The sequence below is a fragment of the Dendrobates tinctorius genome, unplaced genomic scaffold, assembly GCF_039654945.1.
Source record: "Dendrobates tinctorius isolate UK_male_01 unplaced genomic scaffold, ASM3965494v1 ptg000157l, whole genome shotgun sequence".
Classification (NCBI taxonomy): domain Eukaryota; kingdom Metazoa; phylum Chordata; class Amphibia; order Anura; family Dendrobatidae; genus Dendrobates; species Dendrobates tinctorius.
The window spans coordinates 385056-402038 of NW_027361824.1; the positions used below are offsets into that span (position 1 = coordinate 385056).

Sequence of the window (16983 nt, forward strand, 5' to 3'; positions counted from 1 at the left end):
GTCTAGTGCTGTTGGTAATGCAGGTATTTCCAGCCAAGTGCTGGTGGTAATGCAGGTATTTACAGCCTAGTGCAGGTGGTAATGCAGGTATTTCCAGCCTAGTGCTGGTGGTAATGCAGGTATTTACAGCCTAGTGCAGGTGGTAATGCAGGTATTTCCAGCCTAGTGCTGGTGGTAATGCAGGTATTTCCAGCCTAGTGCTGGTGGTAATTCATGTATTTCCAGCCTAGTGCTGATGGTAATGCAGGTATTTCCAGCCTAGTGCTGGTGGTAATTCATGTATTTCCAGCCTAGTGCTGGTGGTAATGCAGGTATTTCTAGCCAAGTGCTGGTGGTAATGCAGGTATTTTCAGTCTAGTGCTGTTGGTAATGCAGGTATTTCCAGCCTAGTGCTGTTGGTAAAGCAGGTATTTCCAGCCTAGTGCTGGTGGTAATGCAGGTATTTTCAGTCTAGTGCTGTTGGTAATGCAGGTATTTCCAGCCTAGTGCTGTTGCTAAAGCAGGTATTTCCAGCCTAGTGCTGGTGGTAATGCAGGTATTTCCAGCTTAGTGCTCGTGGTAATGGCGGTATTTCTAGCCAAGTGCTGGTGGTAATGCAGGCATTTCCAGCCTAGTGCTGGTGGTAATGCAGGTATTTCTACGCAAGTGCTGGTGGTAATGCAGGTATTTCCAGTCTAGTGCTGTTGGTAATGCAGGTATTTCCAGTCTAGTGCTGTTGGTAATGCAGGTATTTCCAGCCAAGTGCTGGTGGTAGCGAAGGTATTTCCAGCCAAGTGCTGGTGGTAGTGAAGGTATTTCCAGCCTAGTGCTGGTGGTAATGCAGGTATTTCCAGTCTAGTGCTGTTGGTAATGCAGGTATTTCCAGCCAAGTGCTGGTGGTAATGCAGGTATTTCCAGCCTAGTACTGTTGGTAATGCAGGTATTTCCAGTCTAGTGCTGTTGGTAATGCAGGTATTTCCAGTCTAGTGCTGTTGGTAATGCAGGTATTTCCAGTCTAGTGCTGTTGGTAATGCAGGTATTTCCAGCCAAGTGCTGGTGGTAGCGAAGGTATTTCCAGCCAAGTGCTGGTGGTAGTGAAGGTATTTCCAGCCTAGTGCTGGTGGTAATGCAGATATTTCCAGTCTAGTGCTGTTGGTAATGCAGGTATTTCCAGCCAAGTGCTGGTGGTAATGCAGGCATTTCCAGCCTAGTACTGTTGGTAATGCAGGTATTTCCAGCCAAGTGCTGTTGGTAATGCAGATATTTCCAACTTAGTGCTGTTGGTAATGCAGGTATTTCCAGCCTAGTGCTGGTGCTAATGCAGGTATTTCCAGCCAAGTGCTGGTGGTAGCGAAGGTATTTCCAGCCAAGTGCTGGTGGTAGTGAAGGTATTTCCAGTCTAGTGCTGGTGGTAATGCAGATATTTCCAGTCTAGTGCTGTTGGTAATGCAGGTATTTCCAGCCAAGTGCTGGTGGTAATGCAGGCATTTCCAGCCTAGTACTGTTGGTAATGCAGGTATTTCCAGCCAAGTGCTGTTGGTAATGCAGATATTTCCAACTTAGTGCTGTTGGTAATGCAGGTATTTCCAGCCTAGTGCTGGTGCTAATGCAGGTATTTACAGCCTAGTGCTGATGGTGGTGCAGGTATTTCCAGCCTAGTGCTGGTGGTAATGCAGGTATTTCCAGCCTAGTGCTAGTGGTAATGCAGGTATTTCCAGCCTAGTGCTGGTGGTAATGCAGGTATTTCCAGCCTAGTGCTGGTGGTAATGCAGGTATTTTCAGCCTAGTGCTGTTGGTAATGCAGATATTTCCAACCTAGTGCTGGTGGTAATGCAGGTATTTCCAGCCTAGTGCTGGTCGTAATGCAGGTATTTCCAGCCTAGTGCTGGTGGTGGTGCAGGTATTTCCAGCCTAGTCTTGGTGGTAATGCAGGTATTTCCAGCCAAGTGCTGGTGGTAGTGAAGGTATGTCCAGCCAAGTGCTGGTGGTAATCCAGGTATTTCCAGTCTAGTGCTGTTGGTAATGCAGGTATTTCCAGCCAAGTGCTGGTGGTAGTGAAGGTATTTCCAGCCAAGTGCTGGTGGTAGTGAAGGTATTTCCAGTCTAGTGCTGTTGGTAATGCAGGTATTTCCAGCATAGTGCTGGGGGTAATGCAGGTATTTCCAGCATAGTGCTGGTGGTAATGCAGATATTTCCAGTCTAGTGCTGTTGGTAATGCAGGTATTTCCAGCCAAGTGCTGGTGGTAATGCAGGTATTTCCAGCCTAGTGCTGGTGGTAATGCAGGTATTTCCAGTCTAGTGCTGTTGGTAATGCAGGTATTTCCAGCCAAGTGCTGGTGGTGGTGCAGGTATTTCCAGCCTAGTCTTGGTGGTAATGCAGGTATTTCCAGCCAAGTGCTGGTGGTAGTGAAGGTATTTCCAGCCACGTGCTGTTGGTAATGCAGGTATTTCCAGCCTAGTGCTGGTGGTAATGCAGGTATTTCCAGCCAAGTGCTGGTGGTAATGCAGGTATTTCCAGCCTAGTGCTGGTGGTAATGCAGGTATTTCCAGCCTAGTGCTGGTGGTAATGCAGGTATTTCCAGCCTAGTGCTGGTGGTAATGCAGGTATTTCCAGCCAAGTGCTGGTGGTAGTGAAGGTATTTCCAGCCTAGTGCTGGTGGTAATGCAGGTGTTTCTGTTATGAATGAATCACCGAGAAGGAAAAAACAAAAAGCAAGCTAAGCCCAGAAGACCGGAGAGGTTGGTAACTAGCGGATTGCAGACCCCTGATCCTATCCACAACAACTAGCAGTAGCCGTGGAGCATGCCTACGGTGGTCCTAGACGCCTCGTCACGGCCGGAGAACTAAATAAGCCGAAAGAAAGGGAAAATCTAAACTGCCCCAGAGCAGACCCAAAGCAATAGACAGCCCCCAACATGTATTGTCAGTGAAACAAGATGAAAACACAGACACAGATAGAAAGATAGGCTGAGCAAACAATGGGGCCCTCACTAACTAGAAAGGACAGGAAAGAAAAGCTGCTGTCTGCAATCACGCAAAAAACCCTGCAAAAAAAATGTCCATCACGTCTGATAGAAAAATGCCCTGAAGTCGCTAGACTTCAAATCACTATATCAGCACTCAGGTATATTCTGAAGACAGAGCAAAAGAGATCAACTGATCAGAGACAAAATGGGGATTCAGCCCAGTCCCAGCCAGGGCTGGCTGAACACAAAAACTAAGTAAACCAGGCAAAAGCTCATATGAACTGTAGCAGAGAAAACTTAGCTTTAGGAAGGCAGGAACCAAACTGGAAACCAGAAGCCACAGTCAGGAAAAATCACCAGCAAGAAACTAGGGAGTCGGCTGCCTTAAATCCAATCAGAAACTCCTGATGTCCAATTGCAGTCCACTTCCTCAGGTGGCCCGTCTCTGCCATTTAAATCAGCTTCATTACCTCCCTTCACCAACAGAGGGAGTCCAGATAGAGAACTCCCTACTCCTCTGTCAGCACAGCCAGCTCCATAACCCTCACCAGAAGCCAGAGGCAAACTTGAAGATGAGCTCACAACATATTTCCAGCCTAGTGCTGGTGGTAATGCAGGTATTTCCAGCCTAGTGCTGGTGGTAATGCAGGTATTTCTAGCCTAGTGCTGGTGGTGGTGCAGGTATTTCCAGCCTTGTGCTGGTGGTGGTGCAGGTATTTCCAGCCTAGTGCTGGTGGTGGTGCAGGTATTACCAGCCTAGTGCTGGTGGTAATGCAGGTATTTCCAGCCTAGTGCTGGTGGTAATGCAGGTATTTCCAGCCTTGTGCTGGTGGTAATGCAGGTATTTCCAGCCTAGTGCTGGTGGTGGTGCAGGTATTTCCAGCCAAGTGCTGGTGGTAATGCAGGTATTTCCATCTGAGTGCTGGTGGTAATGCAGGTATTTCCAGCCTAGTGCTGGTGGAAATGCAGGTATTTCCAGCCTTGTGCTGGTGGTAATGCAGGTATTTCTAGCCTAGTGCTGGTGGTGGTGCAGGTATTTCCAGCCTTGTGCTGGTGGTGGTGCAGGTATTTCCAGCCTAGTGCTGGTGGTGGTGCAGGTATTACCAGCCTAGTGCTGGTGGTAATGCAGGTATTTCCAGCCTAGTGCTGGTGGTAATGCAGGTATTTCCAGCCTTGTGCTGGTGGTAATGCAGGTATTTCCAGCCTAGTGCTGGTGGTGGTGCAGGTATTTCCAGCCTAGTGCTGGTGGTAATGCAGGTATTTCCAGCCTAGTGCTGGTGGTAATGCAGGTATTTCCAGCCTAGTGCTGGTGGTAATGCAGGTATTTCCAGCCTAGTGCTGGTGGTGGTGCAGGTATTTCCAGCCTAGTGCTGGTGGTAATGCAGGTATTTCCAGCCTAGTGCTGGTGGTAATGCAGGTATTTCCAGGCTAGTGCTGGTGGTGGTGCAGGTATTTCCAGCCAAGTGCTGGTGGTAATGCAGGTATTTCCATCTGAGTGCTGGTGGTAATGCAGGTATTTCCAGCCTAGTGCTGGTGGAAATGCAGGTATTTCCAGCCTTGTGCTGGTGGTAATGCAGGTATTTCTAGCCTAGTGCTGGTGGTGGTGCAGGTATTTCCAGCCTTGTGCTGGTGGTGGTGCAGGTATTTCCAGCCTAGTGCTGGTGGTGGTGCAGGTATTACCAGCCTAGTGCTGGTGGTAATGCAGGTATTTCCAGCCTAGTGCTGGTGGTAATGCAGGTATTTCCAGCCTTGTGCTGGTGGTAATGCAGGTATTTCCAGCCTAGTGCTGGTGGTGGTGCAGGTATTTCCAGCCTAGTGCTGGTGGTAATGCAGGTATTTCTAGCCAAGTGCTGGTGGTAGTGAAGGTATTTCCAGGCTAGTGCTGGTGGTGGAGCAGGTATTTCTAGCCAAGTGTTGGTGGTAATGCAGGTATTTCCAGCCTAGTGCTGGTGGTAATGCAGGTATTTCTAGCCAAGTGTTGGTGGTAATGCAGGTATTTCCAGCCTAGTGCTGGTGGTAATGCAGGTATTTCTAGCCAAGTGTTGGTGGTAATGCAGGCATTTCCAGCCTAGTGCTGGTGGTAATGCAGGTATTTCTAGCCTAGTGCTGTTGGTAATGCAGGTATTTCCAGTCTAGTGCTGTTGGTAATGCAGGTATTTCCAGCCAAGTGCTGGTGGTAATGCAGGTATTTACAGCCTAGTGCAGGTGGTAATGCAGGTATTTCCAGCCTAGTGCTGGTGGTAATGCAGGTATTTCCAGCCTAGTGCTGGTGGTAATGCAGGTATTTACAGCCTAGTGCAGGTGGTAATGCAGGTATTTCCAGCCTAGTGCTGGTGGTAATGCAGGTATTTCCAGCCTAGTGCTGGTGGTAATTCATGTATTTCCAGCCTAGTGCTGATGGTAATGCAGGTATTTCCAGCCTAGTGCTGGTGGTAATTCATGTATTTCCAGCCTAGTGCTGGTGGTAATGCAGGTATTTCTAGCCAAGTGCTGGTGGTAATGCAGGTATTTTCAGTCTAGTGCTGTTGGTAATGCAGGTATTTCCAGCCTAGTGCTGTTGGTAAAGCAGGTATTTCCAGCCTAGTGCTGGTGGTAATGCAGGTATTTTCAGTCTAGTGCTGTTGGTAATGCAGGTATTTCCAACCTAGTGCTGTTGCTAAAGCAGGTATTTCCAGCCTAGTGCTGGTGGTAATGCAGGTATTTCCAGCTTAGTGCTCGTGGTAATGGCGGTATTTCTAGCCAAGTGCTGGTGGTAATGCAGGCATTTCCAGCCTAGTGCTGGTGGTAATGCAGGTATTTCTACGCAAGTGCTGGTGGTAATGCAGGTATTTCCAGTCTAGTGCTGTTGGTAATGCAGGTATTTCCAGTCTAGTGCTGTTGGTAATGCAGGTATTTCCAGCCAAGTGCTGGTGGTAGCGAAGGTATTTCCAGCCAAGTGCTGGTGGTAGTGAAGGTATTTCCAGCCTAGTGCTGGTGGTAATGCAGGTATTTCCAGTCTAGTGCTGTTGGTAATGCAGGTATTTCCAGCCAAGTGCTGGTGGTAATGCAGGTATTTCCAGCCTAGTACTGTTGGTAATGCAGGTATTTCCAGTCTAGTGCTGTTGGTAATGCAGGTATTTCCAGTCTAGTGCTGTTGGTAATGCAGGTATTTCCAGTCTAGTGCTGTTGGTAATGCAGGTATTTCCAGCCAAGTGCTGGTGGTAGCGAAGGTATTTCCAGCCAAGTGCTGGTGGTAGTGAAGGTATTTCCAGCCTAGTGCTGGTGGTAATGCAGATATTTCCAGTCTAGTGCTGTTGGTAATGCAGGTATTTCCAGCCAAGTGCTGGTGGTAATGCAGGCATTTCCAGCCTAGTACTGTTGGTAATGCAGGTATTTCCAGCCAAGTGCTGTTGGTAATGCAGATATTTCCAACTTAGTGCTGTTGGTAATGCAGGTATTTCCAGCCTAGTGCTGGTGCTAATGCAGGTATTTCCAGCCAAGTGCTGGTGGTAGCGAAGGTATTTCCAGCCAAGTGCTGGTGGTAGTGAAGGTATTTCCAGTCTAGTGCTGGTGGTAATGCAGATATTTCCAGTCTAGTGCTGTTGGTAATGCAGGTATTTCCAGCCAAGTGCTGGTGGTAATGCAGGCATTTCCAGCCTAGTACTGTTGGTAATGCAGGTATTTCCAGCCAAGTGCTGTTGGTAATGCAGATATTTCCAACTTAGTGCTGTTGGTAATGCAGGTATTTCCAGCCTAGTGCTGGTGCTAATGCAGGTATTTACAGCCTAGTGCTGATGGTGGTGCAGGTATTTCCAGCCTAGTGCTGGTGGTAATGCAGGTATTTCCAGCCTAGTGCTAGTGGTAATGCAGGTATTTCCAGCCTAGTGCTGGTGGTAATGCAGGTATTTCCAGCCTAGTGCTGGTGGTAATGCAGGTATTTTCAGCCTAGTGCTGTTGGTAATGCAGATATTTCCAACCTAGTGCTGGTGGTAATGCAGGTATTTCCAGCCTAGTGCTGGTCGTAATGCAGGTATTTCCAGCCTAGTGCTGGTGGTGGTGCAGGTATTTCCAGCCTAGTCTTGGTGGTAATGCAGGTATTTCCAGCCAAGTGCTGGTGGTAGTGAAGGTATGTCCAGCCAAGTGCTGGTGGTAATCCAGGTATTTCCAGTCTAGTGCTGTTGGTAATGCAGGTATTTCCAGCCAAGTGCTGGTGGTAGTGAAGGTATTTCCAGCCAAGTGCTGGTGGTAGTGAAGGTATTTCCAGCCTAGTGCTGGTGGTAATGCAGGTATTTCCAGTCTAGTGCTGTTGGTAATGCAGGTATTTCCAGCATAGTGCTGGGGGTAATGCAGGTATTTCCAGCATAGTGCTGGTGGTAATGCAGATATTTCCAGTCTAGTGCTGTTGGTAATGCAGGTATTTCCAGCCAAGTGCTGGTGGTAATGCAGGTATTTCCAGCCTAGTGCTGGTGGTAATGCAGGTATTTCCAGTCTAGTGCTGTTGGTAATGCAGGTATTTCCAGCCAAGTGCTGGTGGTGGTGCAGGTATTTCCAGCCTAGTCTTGGTGGTAATGCAGGTATTTCCAGCCAAGTGCTGGTGGTAGTGAAGGTATTTCCAGCCACGTGCTGTTGGTAATGCAGGTATTTCCAGCCTAGTGCTGGTGGTAATGCAGGTATTTCCAGCCAAGTGCTGGTGGTAATGCAGGTATTTCCAGCCTAGTGCTGGTGGTAATGCAGGTATTTCCAGCCTAGTGCTGGTGGTAATGCAGGTATTTCCAGCCTAGTGCTGGTGGTAATGCAGGTATTTCCAGCCAAGTGCTGGTGGTAGTGAAGGTATTTCCAGCCTAGTGCTGGTGGTAATGCAGGTGTTTCTGTTATGAATGAATCACCGAGAAGGAAAAAACAAAAAGCAAGCTAAGCCCAGAAGACCGGAGAGGTTGGTAACTAGCGGATTGCAGACCCCTGATCCTATCCACAACAACTAGCAGTAGCCGTGGAGCATGCCTACGGTGGTCCTAGACGCCTCGTCACGGCCGGAGAACTAAATAAGCCGAAAGAAAGGGAAAATCTAAACTGCCCCAGAGCAGACCCAAAGCAATAGACAGCCCCCAACATGTATTGTCAGTGAAACAAGATGAAAACACAGACACAGATAGAAAGATAGGCTGAGCAAACAATGGGGCCCTCACTAACTAGAAAGGACAGGAAAGAAAAGCTGCTGTCTGCAATCACGCAAAAAACCCTGCAAAAAAAATGTCCATCACGTCTGATAGAAAAATGCCCTGAAGTCGCTAGACTTCAAATCACTATATCAGCACTCAGGTATATTCTGAAGACAGAGCAAAAGAGATCAACTGATCAGAGACAAAATGGGGATTCAGCCCAGTCCCAGCCAGGGCTGGCTGAACACAAAAACTAAGTAAACCAGGCAAAAGCTCATATGAACTGTAGCAGAGAAAACTTAGCTTTAGGAAGGCAGGAACCAAACTGGAAACCAGAAGCCACAGTCAGGAAAAATCACCAGCAAGAAACTAGGGAGTCGGCTGCCTTAAATCCAATCAGAAACTCCTGATGTCCAATTGCAGTCCACTTCCTCAGGTGGCCCGTCTCTGCCATTTAAATCAGCTTCATTACCTCCCTTCACCAACAGAGGGAGTCCAGATAGAGAACTCCCTACTCCTCTGTCAGCACAGCCAGCTCCATAACCCTCACCAGAAGCCAGAGGCAAACTTGAAGATGAGCTCACAACATATTTCCAGCCTAGTGCTGGTGGTAATGCAGGTATTTCCAGCCTAGTGCTGGTGGTAATGCAGGTATTTCTAGCCTAGTGCTGGTGGTGGTGCAGGTATTTCCAGCCTTGTGCTGGTGGTGGTGCAGGTATTTCCAGCCTAGTGCTGGTGGTGGTGCAGGTATTACCAGCCTAGTGCTGGTGGTAATGCAGGTATTTCCAGCCTAGTGCTGGTGGTAATGCAGGTATTTCCAGCCTTGTGCTGGTGGTAATGCAGGTATTTCCAGCCTAGTGCTGGTGGTGGTGCAGGTATTTCCAGCCAAGTGCTGGTGGTAATGCAGGTATTTCCATCTGAGTGCTGGTGGTAATGCAGGTATTTCCAGCCTAGTGCTGGTGGAAATGCAGGTATTTCCAGCCTTGTGCTGGTGGTAATGCAGGTATTTCTAGCCTAGTGCTGGTGGTGGTGCAGGTATTTCCAGCCTTGTGCTGGTGGTGGTGCAGGTATTTCCAGCCTAGTGCTGGTGGTGGTGCAGGTATTACCAGCCTAGTGCTGGTGGTAATGCAGGTATTTCCAGCCTAGTGCTGGTGGTAATGCAGGTATTTCCAGCCTTGTGCTGGTGGTAATGCAGGTATTTCCAGCCTAGTGCTGGTGGTGGTGCAGGTATTTCCAGCCTAGTGCTGGTGGTAATGCAGGTATTTCCAGCCTAGTGCTGGTGGTAATGCAGGTATTTCCAGCCTAGTGCTGGTGGTAATGCAGGTATTTCCAGCCTAGTGCTGGTGGTGGTGCAGGTATTTCCAGCCTAGTGCTGGTGGTAATGCAGGTATTTCCAGCCTAGTGCTGGTGGTAATGCAGGTATTTCCAGGCTAGTGCTGGTGGTGGTGCAGGTATTTCCAGCCAAGTGCTGGTGGTAATGCAGGTATTTCCATCTGAGTGCTGGTGGTAATGCAGGTATTTCCAGCCTAGTGCTGGTGGAAATGCAGGTATTTCCAGCCTTGTGCTGGTGGTAATGCAGGTATTTCTAGCCTAGTGCTGGTGGTGGTGCAGGTATTTCCAGCCTTGTGCTGGTGGTGGTGCAGGTATTTCCAGCCTAGTGCTGGTGGTGGTGCAGGTATTACCAGCCTAGTGCTGGTGGTAATGCAGGTATTTCCAGCCTAGTGCTGGTGGTAATGCAGGTATTTCCAGCCTTGTGCTGGTGGTAATGCAGGTATTTCCAGCCTAGTGCTGGTGGTGGTGCAGGTATTTCCAGCCTAGTGCTGGTGGTAATGCAGGTATTTCCAGCCTAGTGCTGGTGGTAATGCAGGTATTTCCAGCCTAGTGCTGGTGGTAATGCAGGTATTTCCAGCCTAGTGCTGGTGGTGGTGCAGGTATTTCCAGCCTAGTGCTGGTGGTAATGCAGGTATTTCCAGCCTAGTGCTGGTGGTAATGCAGGTATTTCCAGCCTTGTGCTGGTGGTAATGCAGGTATTTCCAGCCTTGTACTGGAGGTAATGCAGGTATTTCCAGCTTAGTGTTGGCAGTAAGTGAGTCCTGGGCTGTGAGCAGCTTGCACACAATCTGGCAACTAATTATGCAATGTAATAACGCTGTATAGTAAAAGTTCAGAATAACAGTGTCACTAAGAAACATTTAAAAACTGAAGTGCAGATATCTGTTCCACTGATTGTCTGAGCAGTGTTTAACTTTTAGTGGTAAGTGCTGATTCATTTTGACATTTTACTTGTTTGAGTGTCTAATACAGTGGCATGTAAAAGTTTGGGCACCACTGGTCAAAATTACTATAGTTATGGACAGTTAAGCAAGTTGAAGATGAATTGATCTCTAAAAGTCCAAAAGTTAAGGATGACAAATTTCATTTGTATTTTGGGGGGGAATATTGTCGTTTCTTATTTTTTAAAAATTACAAAAAGGAAAATGGGCCGATGCAGAAATTTGTGCACCCTTGGAGATGTGTGTGGTCATATAACTTTGACCAAGGTTTCAGACCTTAATTGGCCTGTTATGGTTATAACTTGTTCATCATCATTGTTCAGAAAGGCCAGGTGATGCAAGTTTTCTAGCTTTATAAACACCCAGCCTCCTCTAACCTTGTGCCAAAAAAAAGCTGCCATGGGTTCTTCTAAGCAGCTGCCGAGCATTCTGAGAATTTTGGAAGCCCACAAAGCAGGAGAAGGCTATAAGAAGAGAACAAAGCATTTCCAAGTTGCCCTTTCCTCAGTTAAAATGCAATTAAGAAATGACTGTTACCAGGAACAGTGGAGGTCAAGATAAGATCTGGAAGACCAAGCAAAATCTCAGTGATCGCTGCTTGTAGGATTACTAGAGAAGCAAATCAGAACCCCCACTTCACTGCAAAAGACCTTCAGAAAGACATTATTCTACTATTCAGACACAACTGCACAAATATGGCCTTTATGGAAGTCATCAGAAGAAAACCTCTCCTGCATCCTCACCATAAAATTTAAAGTCCGAAGTATGCAAAGAATATCTAAACAAGCTCGTGCATTTTGGAAGCATGTCCGGTGGGCCGATGAGGTTAAAATACATCTCTGTGGCCCCAATGATCAAGGTACAGTTGTGGCCAAAAGTATTGACACCCCTGCAATTCTGTCAGATAATACTCAGTTTCTTCCTGAAAATGAATGCAAACACAAATTCTTTGGTATTACTATCTTCATTTAATTTGTCTTAAATGAAAAAACACAAAAAGAATTGTCCTAAAGCCAAATTGGATATAATTCCACACCAAACATAAAAAAGAGGGTGGACAAAAATATTGGCACTGTTCAAAAAATCATGTGATGCTTCTCTAATTTGTGTAATTAACAGCACCTGTAACTTACCTGTGGCACCTAACAGGTGTTGTCAATAACTAAATCACACTTGCAGCCAGTTGACATGGATTAAAGTTGACTCAACCTCTGTCCTGTGTCCTTGTGTGTACCACATTGAGCATGGAGAAAAGAAAGACCAAAGAACTGTCTGAGGACTTGAGAAACCAAATTGTGAGGAAGCATGAGCAATCTCAAGGCTACAAGTCCATCTCCAAAGACCTGAATGTTCCTGTGTCTACCGTGCGCAGTGTCATCAAGAAGTGTAAAGCCCATGGCACTGTGGCTAACCTCCCTAGATGTGGACGGAAAAGAAAAATTGACAAGAGATTTCAACGCAAGATTGTGCAGATGTTGGATAAAGAACCTCGACTAACATCCAAACAAGTTCAAGCTGCCCTGCAGTCCGAGGGTACAACAGTGTCAACCAGTACTATCCGTCGGCATCTGAATGAAAAGGGACTGTATGGTAGGAGACCCAGGAAGACCCCACTACTTACCCCGAGACATAAAAAAGCCAGGCTGGAGTTTGCCAAAACTTACCTGAAAAAGCCTAAAACATTTTGGAAGAATGTTCTCTGGTCAGATGAGACAAAAGTAGAGCTTTTTGGGCAAAGGCATCAACATAGAGTTTACAGGAGAAGAAAAGAGGCATTCAAAGAAAGGAACACGGACCTACAGTCAAACATGGCGGAGGTTCCCTGATGTTTTGGGGTTGCTTTGCTGCCTCTGGCACTGGACTGCTTGACCGTGTGCATGGCATTATGAAGTCTGAAGACTACCAACAAATTTTACAGCATAATATAGGGCCCAGTGTGAGAAAGCTTGGTCTCCCTCAGAGGTCATGGGTCTTCCAGCAGGACAATGACCCAAAACACACTTCAAAAAGCACTAGAAAATGGTTTGAGTGAAAGCACTGGAGACTTCTAAGGTGGCCAGCAACGAGTCCAGACCTGAATCCCATAGAACACCTGTGGAGAGATCTAAAAATGGCAGTTTGGAGAAGGCACCCTTCTAATATCAGGGACCTGGAGCAGTTTGCCAAAGAAGAATGGTCTAAAATTCCAGCAGAGCATTGTAAGAAACTCATTGATGGTTACCGGAAGCGGTTTGTTGCAGTTATTTTGGCTAAAGGTTGTGCAACCAAGTATTAGGCTGAGGGTGCCAATACTTTTTTTTGGAGTTTTGTGTGAAATGATCAATGTTTTGCTTTTTGCGTCATTCTCTTTTGTGTTTTTTCATTTAAGACAAATTAAATGAAGATAATAATACCAAAGAATTTGTGTTTGCAATCATATTCAGGAAGAAACTGAGTATTATCTGACAGAATTGCAGGGGTGTCAATACTTTTGGCCACAACTGTATGTGTGGAGAAAAAAGGGCACAGAATTTCAGGAAAAGAACATCTCACCAACCATTAAGCATGGGGGAGGATCAATCATGCTTTGGGTTGTATTGCAGCCAATGGCACGGGGAACATTTCACGGGTAGAGGGGAGAATAGATTCAATGAAATGTCAGCAAATTCTTGATACAAACATAACACCATGTGCAAAAAAGCTGAAGGTGAAAAGAGGAAGAGGACAGCTGCTACAAATGGAGAATGATCCTAAACACACAGCAAATTCCACAATAGATGACCTCAAAAGACGCAAGATGAATGTTTTACAATGGCCCTCACTGTCCCCTGATCTGAACATCATTGAAAATCTGTGGCAAAACCTCAAAATGGCAGAGGAAGGAAGACGGCCCAGGAATCTCACAGAACGGGAGGAATTCTCAAGGAAGAAAGGAGGAAGATCCCACAAACAAGAACTGAAAGACTCATGTCTGGCTGCAAAAAGCGTTTACAAGCTGTAATACCGTCAAAAGGGGGAGCTATTAGGTATGAACCATGCAGGGTGCACAAACTTGTATATGGCCATTTTCTTTTTTGTAATTATTAAAATGTAAAAGATGAAAATATACATATTTGCCTCAAATACAAAGGACATGTGTCATCTGTAACTTTAGGCCTTTTTGATCATTTCATCTTCAACTTGCTTATCTGTTCACAATAACAGTAATTTTGACCAGGGGTGTACAAACTTTTACATGCCACCGTATGTATTCTGTGTATCTCTTCATGTGATCTGTTGTTCTTTTTTTCTCCAGGGGAGAGCTCCAAAATATCAGTCCAATCTGTCCACCAATGTATGAGCGCTGCAGGTAAGAGTCACCATAGTTTAATGCAAGATAGATGAAGAGAATTACATGAGTCTTTTTATATAATAGATCTGGCACTTTTCCTGATTGTTTTGACCTTATATGTGAGGACACCTGCAACTAATAATTTGCATATATATTTATTTCTGCAGCTTCCGCCGGCAGGATGCACAGCCTCATCTACTTTGGTATACTCTTCTTTATCCTTCTGGTTCTGGTTTCTCCGCTGTAATATATTACTTGTTACATGATATTACCGTCATACACAGGAACAAAGACCAACAATGTATCGTGCTTATACTCAATAATTAGAAGTTTAGAGGCTGCAATGGAATCTGAACTGGAGAACACCAGACTCCAAAGACGAGAATATACAAGTACATAACTACTATAATACTGCCCCTATGTACAAGAATATAACTACTATAATACTGCCCCTATGTACAAGAAAATAACTACTATAATACTGCCCCAATGTACAAGAATATAACTACTATAATACTGCCCCCTATGTACAAGAATATAACTACTATAATACTGCCCCTATGTACAAGAATATAACTACTATAATACTGCCCCCTATGTACAAGAATATATCTACTATAATACTGCCCCTATGTACAAGACTATAACTACTATAATACTGCCCCCTATGTACAAGAATATAACTACTATAATACTGCTTCTATGTACAAGACTATAACTACTATAATACTGTCCCCTATGTACAAGAATATAGCTACTATAATACTGCCCCCTATGTACAAGAATATAACTACTATAATACTGCCCCTATGTACAAGAATATAACTACTATAATACTGCCCCTATGTACAAGAATATAACTACTATAATACTGCTCTCTATGTACAAGAATATAACTACTACAATACTGCCCCGTATGTACAAGAATATAGCTACTATAATACTGCCCCCTATGTACAAGAATATAACTACTATAATACTGCCCCTATGTACAAGAATATAACTACTATAATACTGCCCCTATGTACAAGAATATAACTACTATAATACTGCCCCCTATGTACAAGAATATAACTACTATAATACTGCCCCCTATGTACAAGAATATAACTACTATAATACTGCCCCATGTACAAGAATATAACTACTATAATACTGCCCCTATGTACAAGAATATAACTACTATAATACTGCCCCCTATGTACAAGAATATAACTACTATAATACTGCTTCTATGTACAAGACTATAACTACTATAATACTGTCCCCTATGTACAAGAATATAGCTACTATAATACTGCCCCCTATGTACAAGAATATAACTACTATAATACTGCCCCTATGTACAAGAATATAACTACTATAATACTGCCCCTATGTACAAGAATATAACTACTATAATACTGCTCTCTATGTACAAGAATATAACTACTACAATACTGCCCCGTATGTACAAGAATATAGCTACTATAATACTGCCACCTATGTACAAGAATATAACTACTATAATACTGCCCCTATGTACAAGAATATAACTACTATAATACTGCCCCTATGTACAAGAATATAACTACTATAATACTGCCCCCTATGTACAAGAATATAACTACTATAATACTGCCCCATGTACAAGAATATAACTACTATAATACTGCCCCTATGTACAAGAATATAACTACTATAATACTGCCCCTATGTACAAGAATATAACTACTATAATACTGCCCCTATGTACAAGAATATAACTACTATAATACTGCTCTCTATGTACAAGAATATAACTACTACAATACTGCCCCCTATGTACAAGAATATAACTACTATAATACTGCCCCTATGTACAAGAATATAACTACTATAATACTGCCCCTATGTACAAGAATATAACTACTATAATACTGCCCCTATGTACAAGAATATAACTACTATAATACTGCTCTCTATGTACAAGAATATAACTACTACAATACTGCCCCCTATGTACAAGAACATAACTACTATAATACTGTTCCTATGTACAAGAATGTAACTACTATAATACTACCCCTATGTACAAGAATATAACTACTATAATACTGCTCCTATATACAAGAATATAACTACTATAATACTGCTCCTATAAACAAGAATGTAACTACTATAATACTGCCCCCTATGTTCAAAAATGTAACTACTATATTACTGCCACTATGAACACGATTACAACTGCCATAATACTGCTCCAAATGTATCACATACAACTCTTTTGTGCCTTGTCAGGCTAGGCATAAGGGTATATGATGGATTCCTGTGGGGCTTTTGCTCCTTCTGTTTTGTTTTCGAATTCTGGGTTCAGTTGTATTGGAATAATGGAAAATTAGTTTTGATGTATATTTATATTGTGTGAACAAATGTACATTTTTGCTCCAACATATCATTGTGGCCTCATAGAGGTAGGCGTCTGTTACCATGGATCTTACTGATACAAAAAACAAGAAGCGCCGACCTGCCACCACACATTTCGTTGATAGTTTTCCTTGTGGGAGGAGTTTATATGTTTGTTGTTTTTTATTCTGTTTTGTGCTTCTGATAAAAATGTTTTAAAAAAGATTAAAAAAATAAAATATATTTTGGTAGTGATCGATGCTTTATACTTCAGCTGCTTTCTAATTGTTGTAGACATTGTTCTTATGAAATAAAGTTTTTTTTATGATGGACACCAAAGTCCTTGAGGTTTGTGAGTCTGAGGCTTATTATTCATTGTGTCAAATGTCCTAATGTTAGAAAACAGTAGGTGAAGGTAGTAGTGTGCACCGAGGGTGACTCTTCCGGACTCTTCTCAGGCACACCTCCCACTTTTTGTTAGTGTCGCCCTCTCTACTTTGGATTACATTTTTACTTAAATTGGACTGGTTAAAAGAGTTAGTAGAGAAAAGCATTTTTTTAATACATGGTCATTTTTTTAGTCAAACACTTCCATTGGATATTATCTGAACGCTTGTTTCTAAAATTTGAAGGCTTGAATTTGTGTTCGGCAGAAGTATTATTATGATTGACAGCAAGTTAGCAATGTTGCACTCACTGTACAAGCACTGAATCATGGGGGAGAGCAGTTATCATCTGCATTATTTTTCCTATGTGTTTGCATTTGAATATACAGTATATGGTTGAGATATATTTGCTTGCAACTTCATATAAATAGAATTTCTTGTAAATTGTTATTGTTTTGAGAAATCCATAATTAGAGTAAAAAAATGACAGTGATATCTTATGACTAATCTCTTTTATGATTATATAAAGCCACTCAAAATAAGAAAAGAAAAAGTAGGGGTTGGGT

The 16983-nt window shown here is 44.0% G+C and overlaps 1 protein-coding gene across 1 annotated transcript in view; it reads left to right on the forward strand.

The window, feature by feature from the left end:
• Positions 1-14255, forward strand: part of LOC141051497 (ecto-ADP-ribosyltransferase 5-like) — a 40435-nt gene extending 26180 nt beyond the window's left edge. The window contains exons 4-5 of the mRNA XM_073548426.1: positions 13632-13685; positions 13835-14255. Coding sequence (XP_073404527.1) covers positions 13632-13685; positions 13835-13914 — 134 coding nt within the window. The 3' untranslated portion in view covers positions 13915-14255. The remainder of the gene's footprint in view (positions 1-13631; positions 13686-13834) is intronic.
• The last annotated feature ends 2728 nt before the right edge of the window (positions 14256-16983 follow it).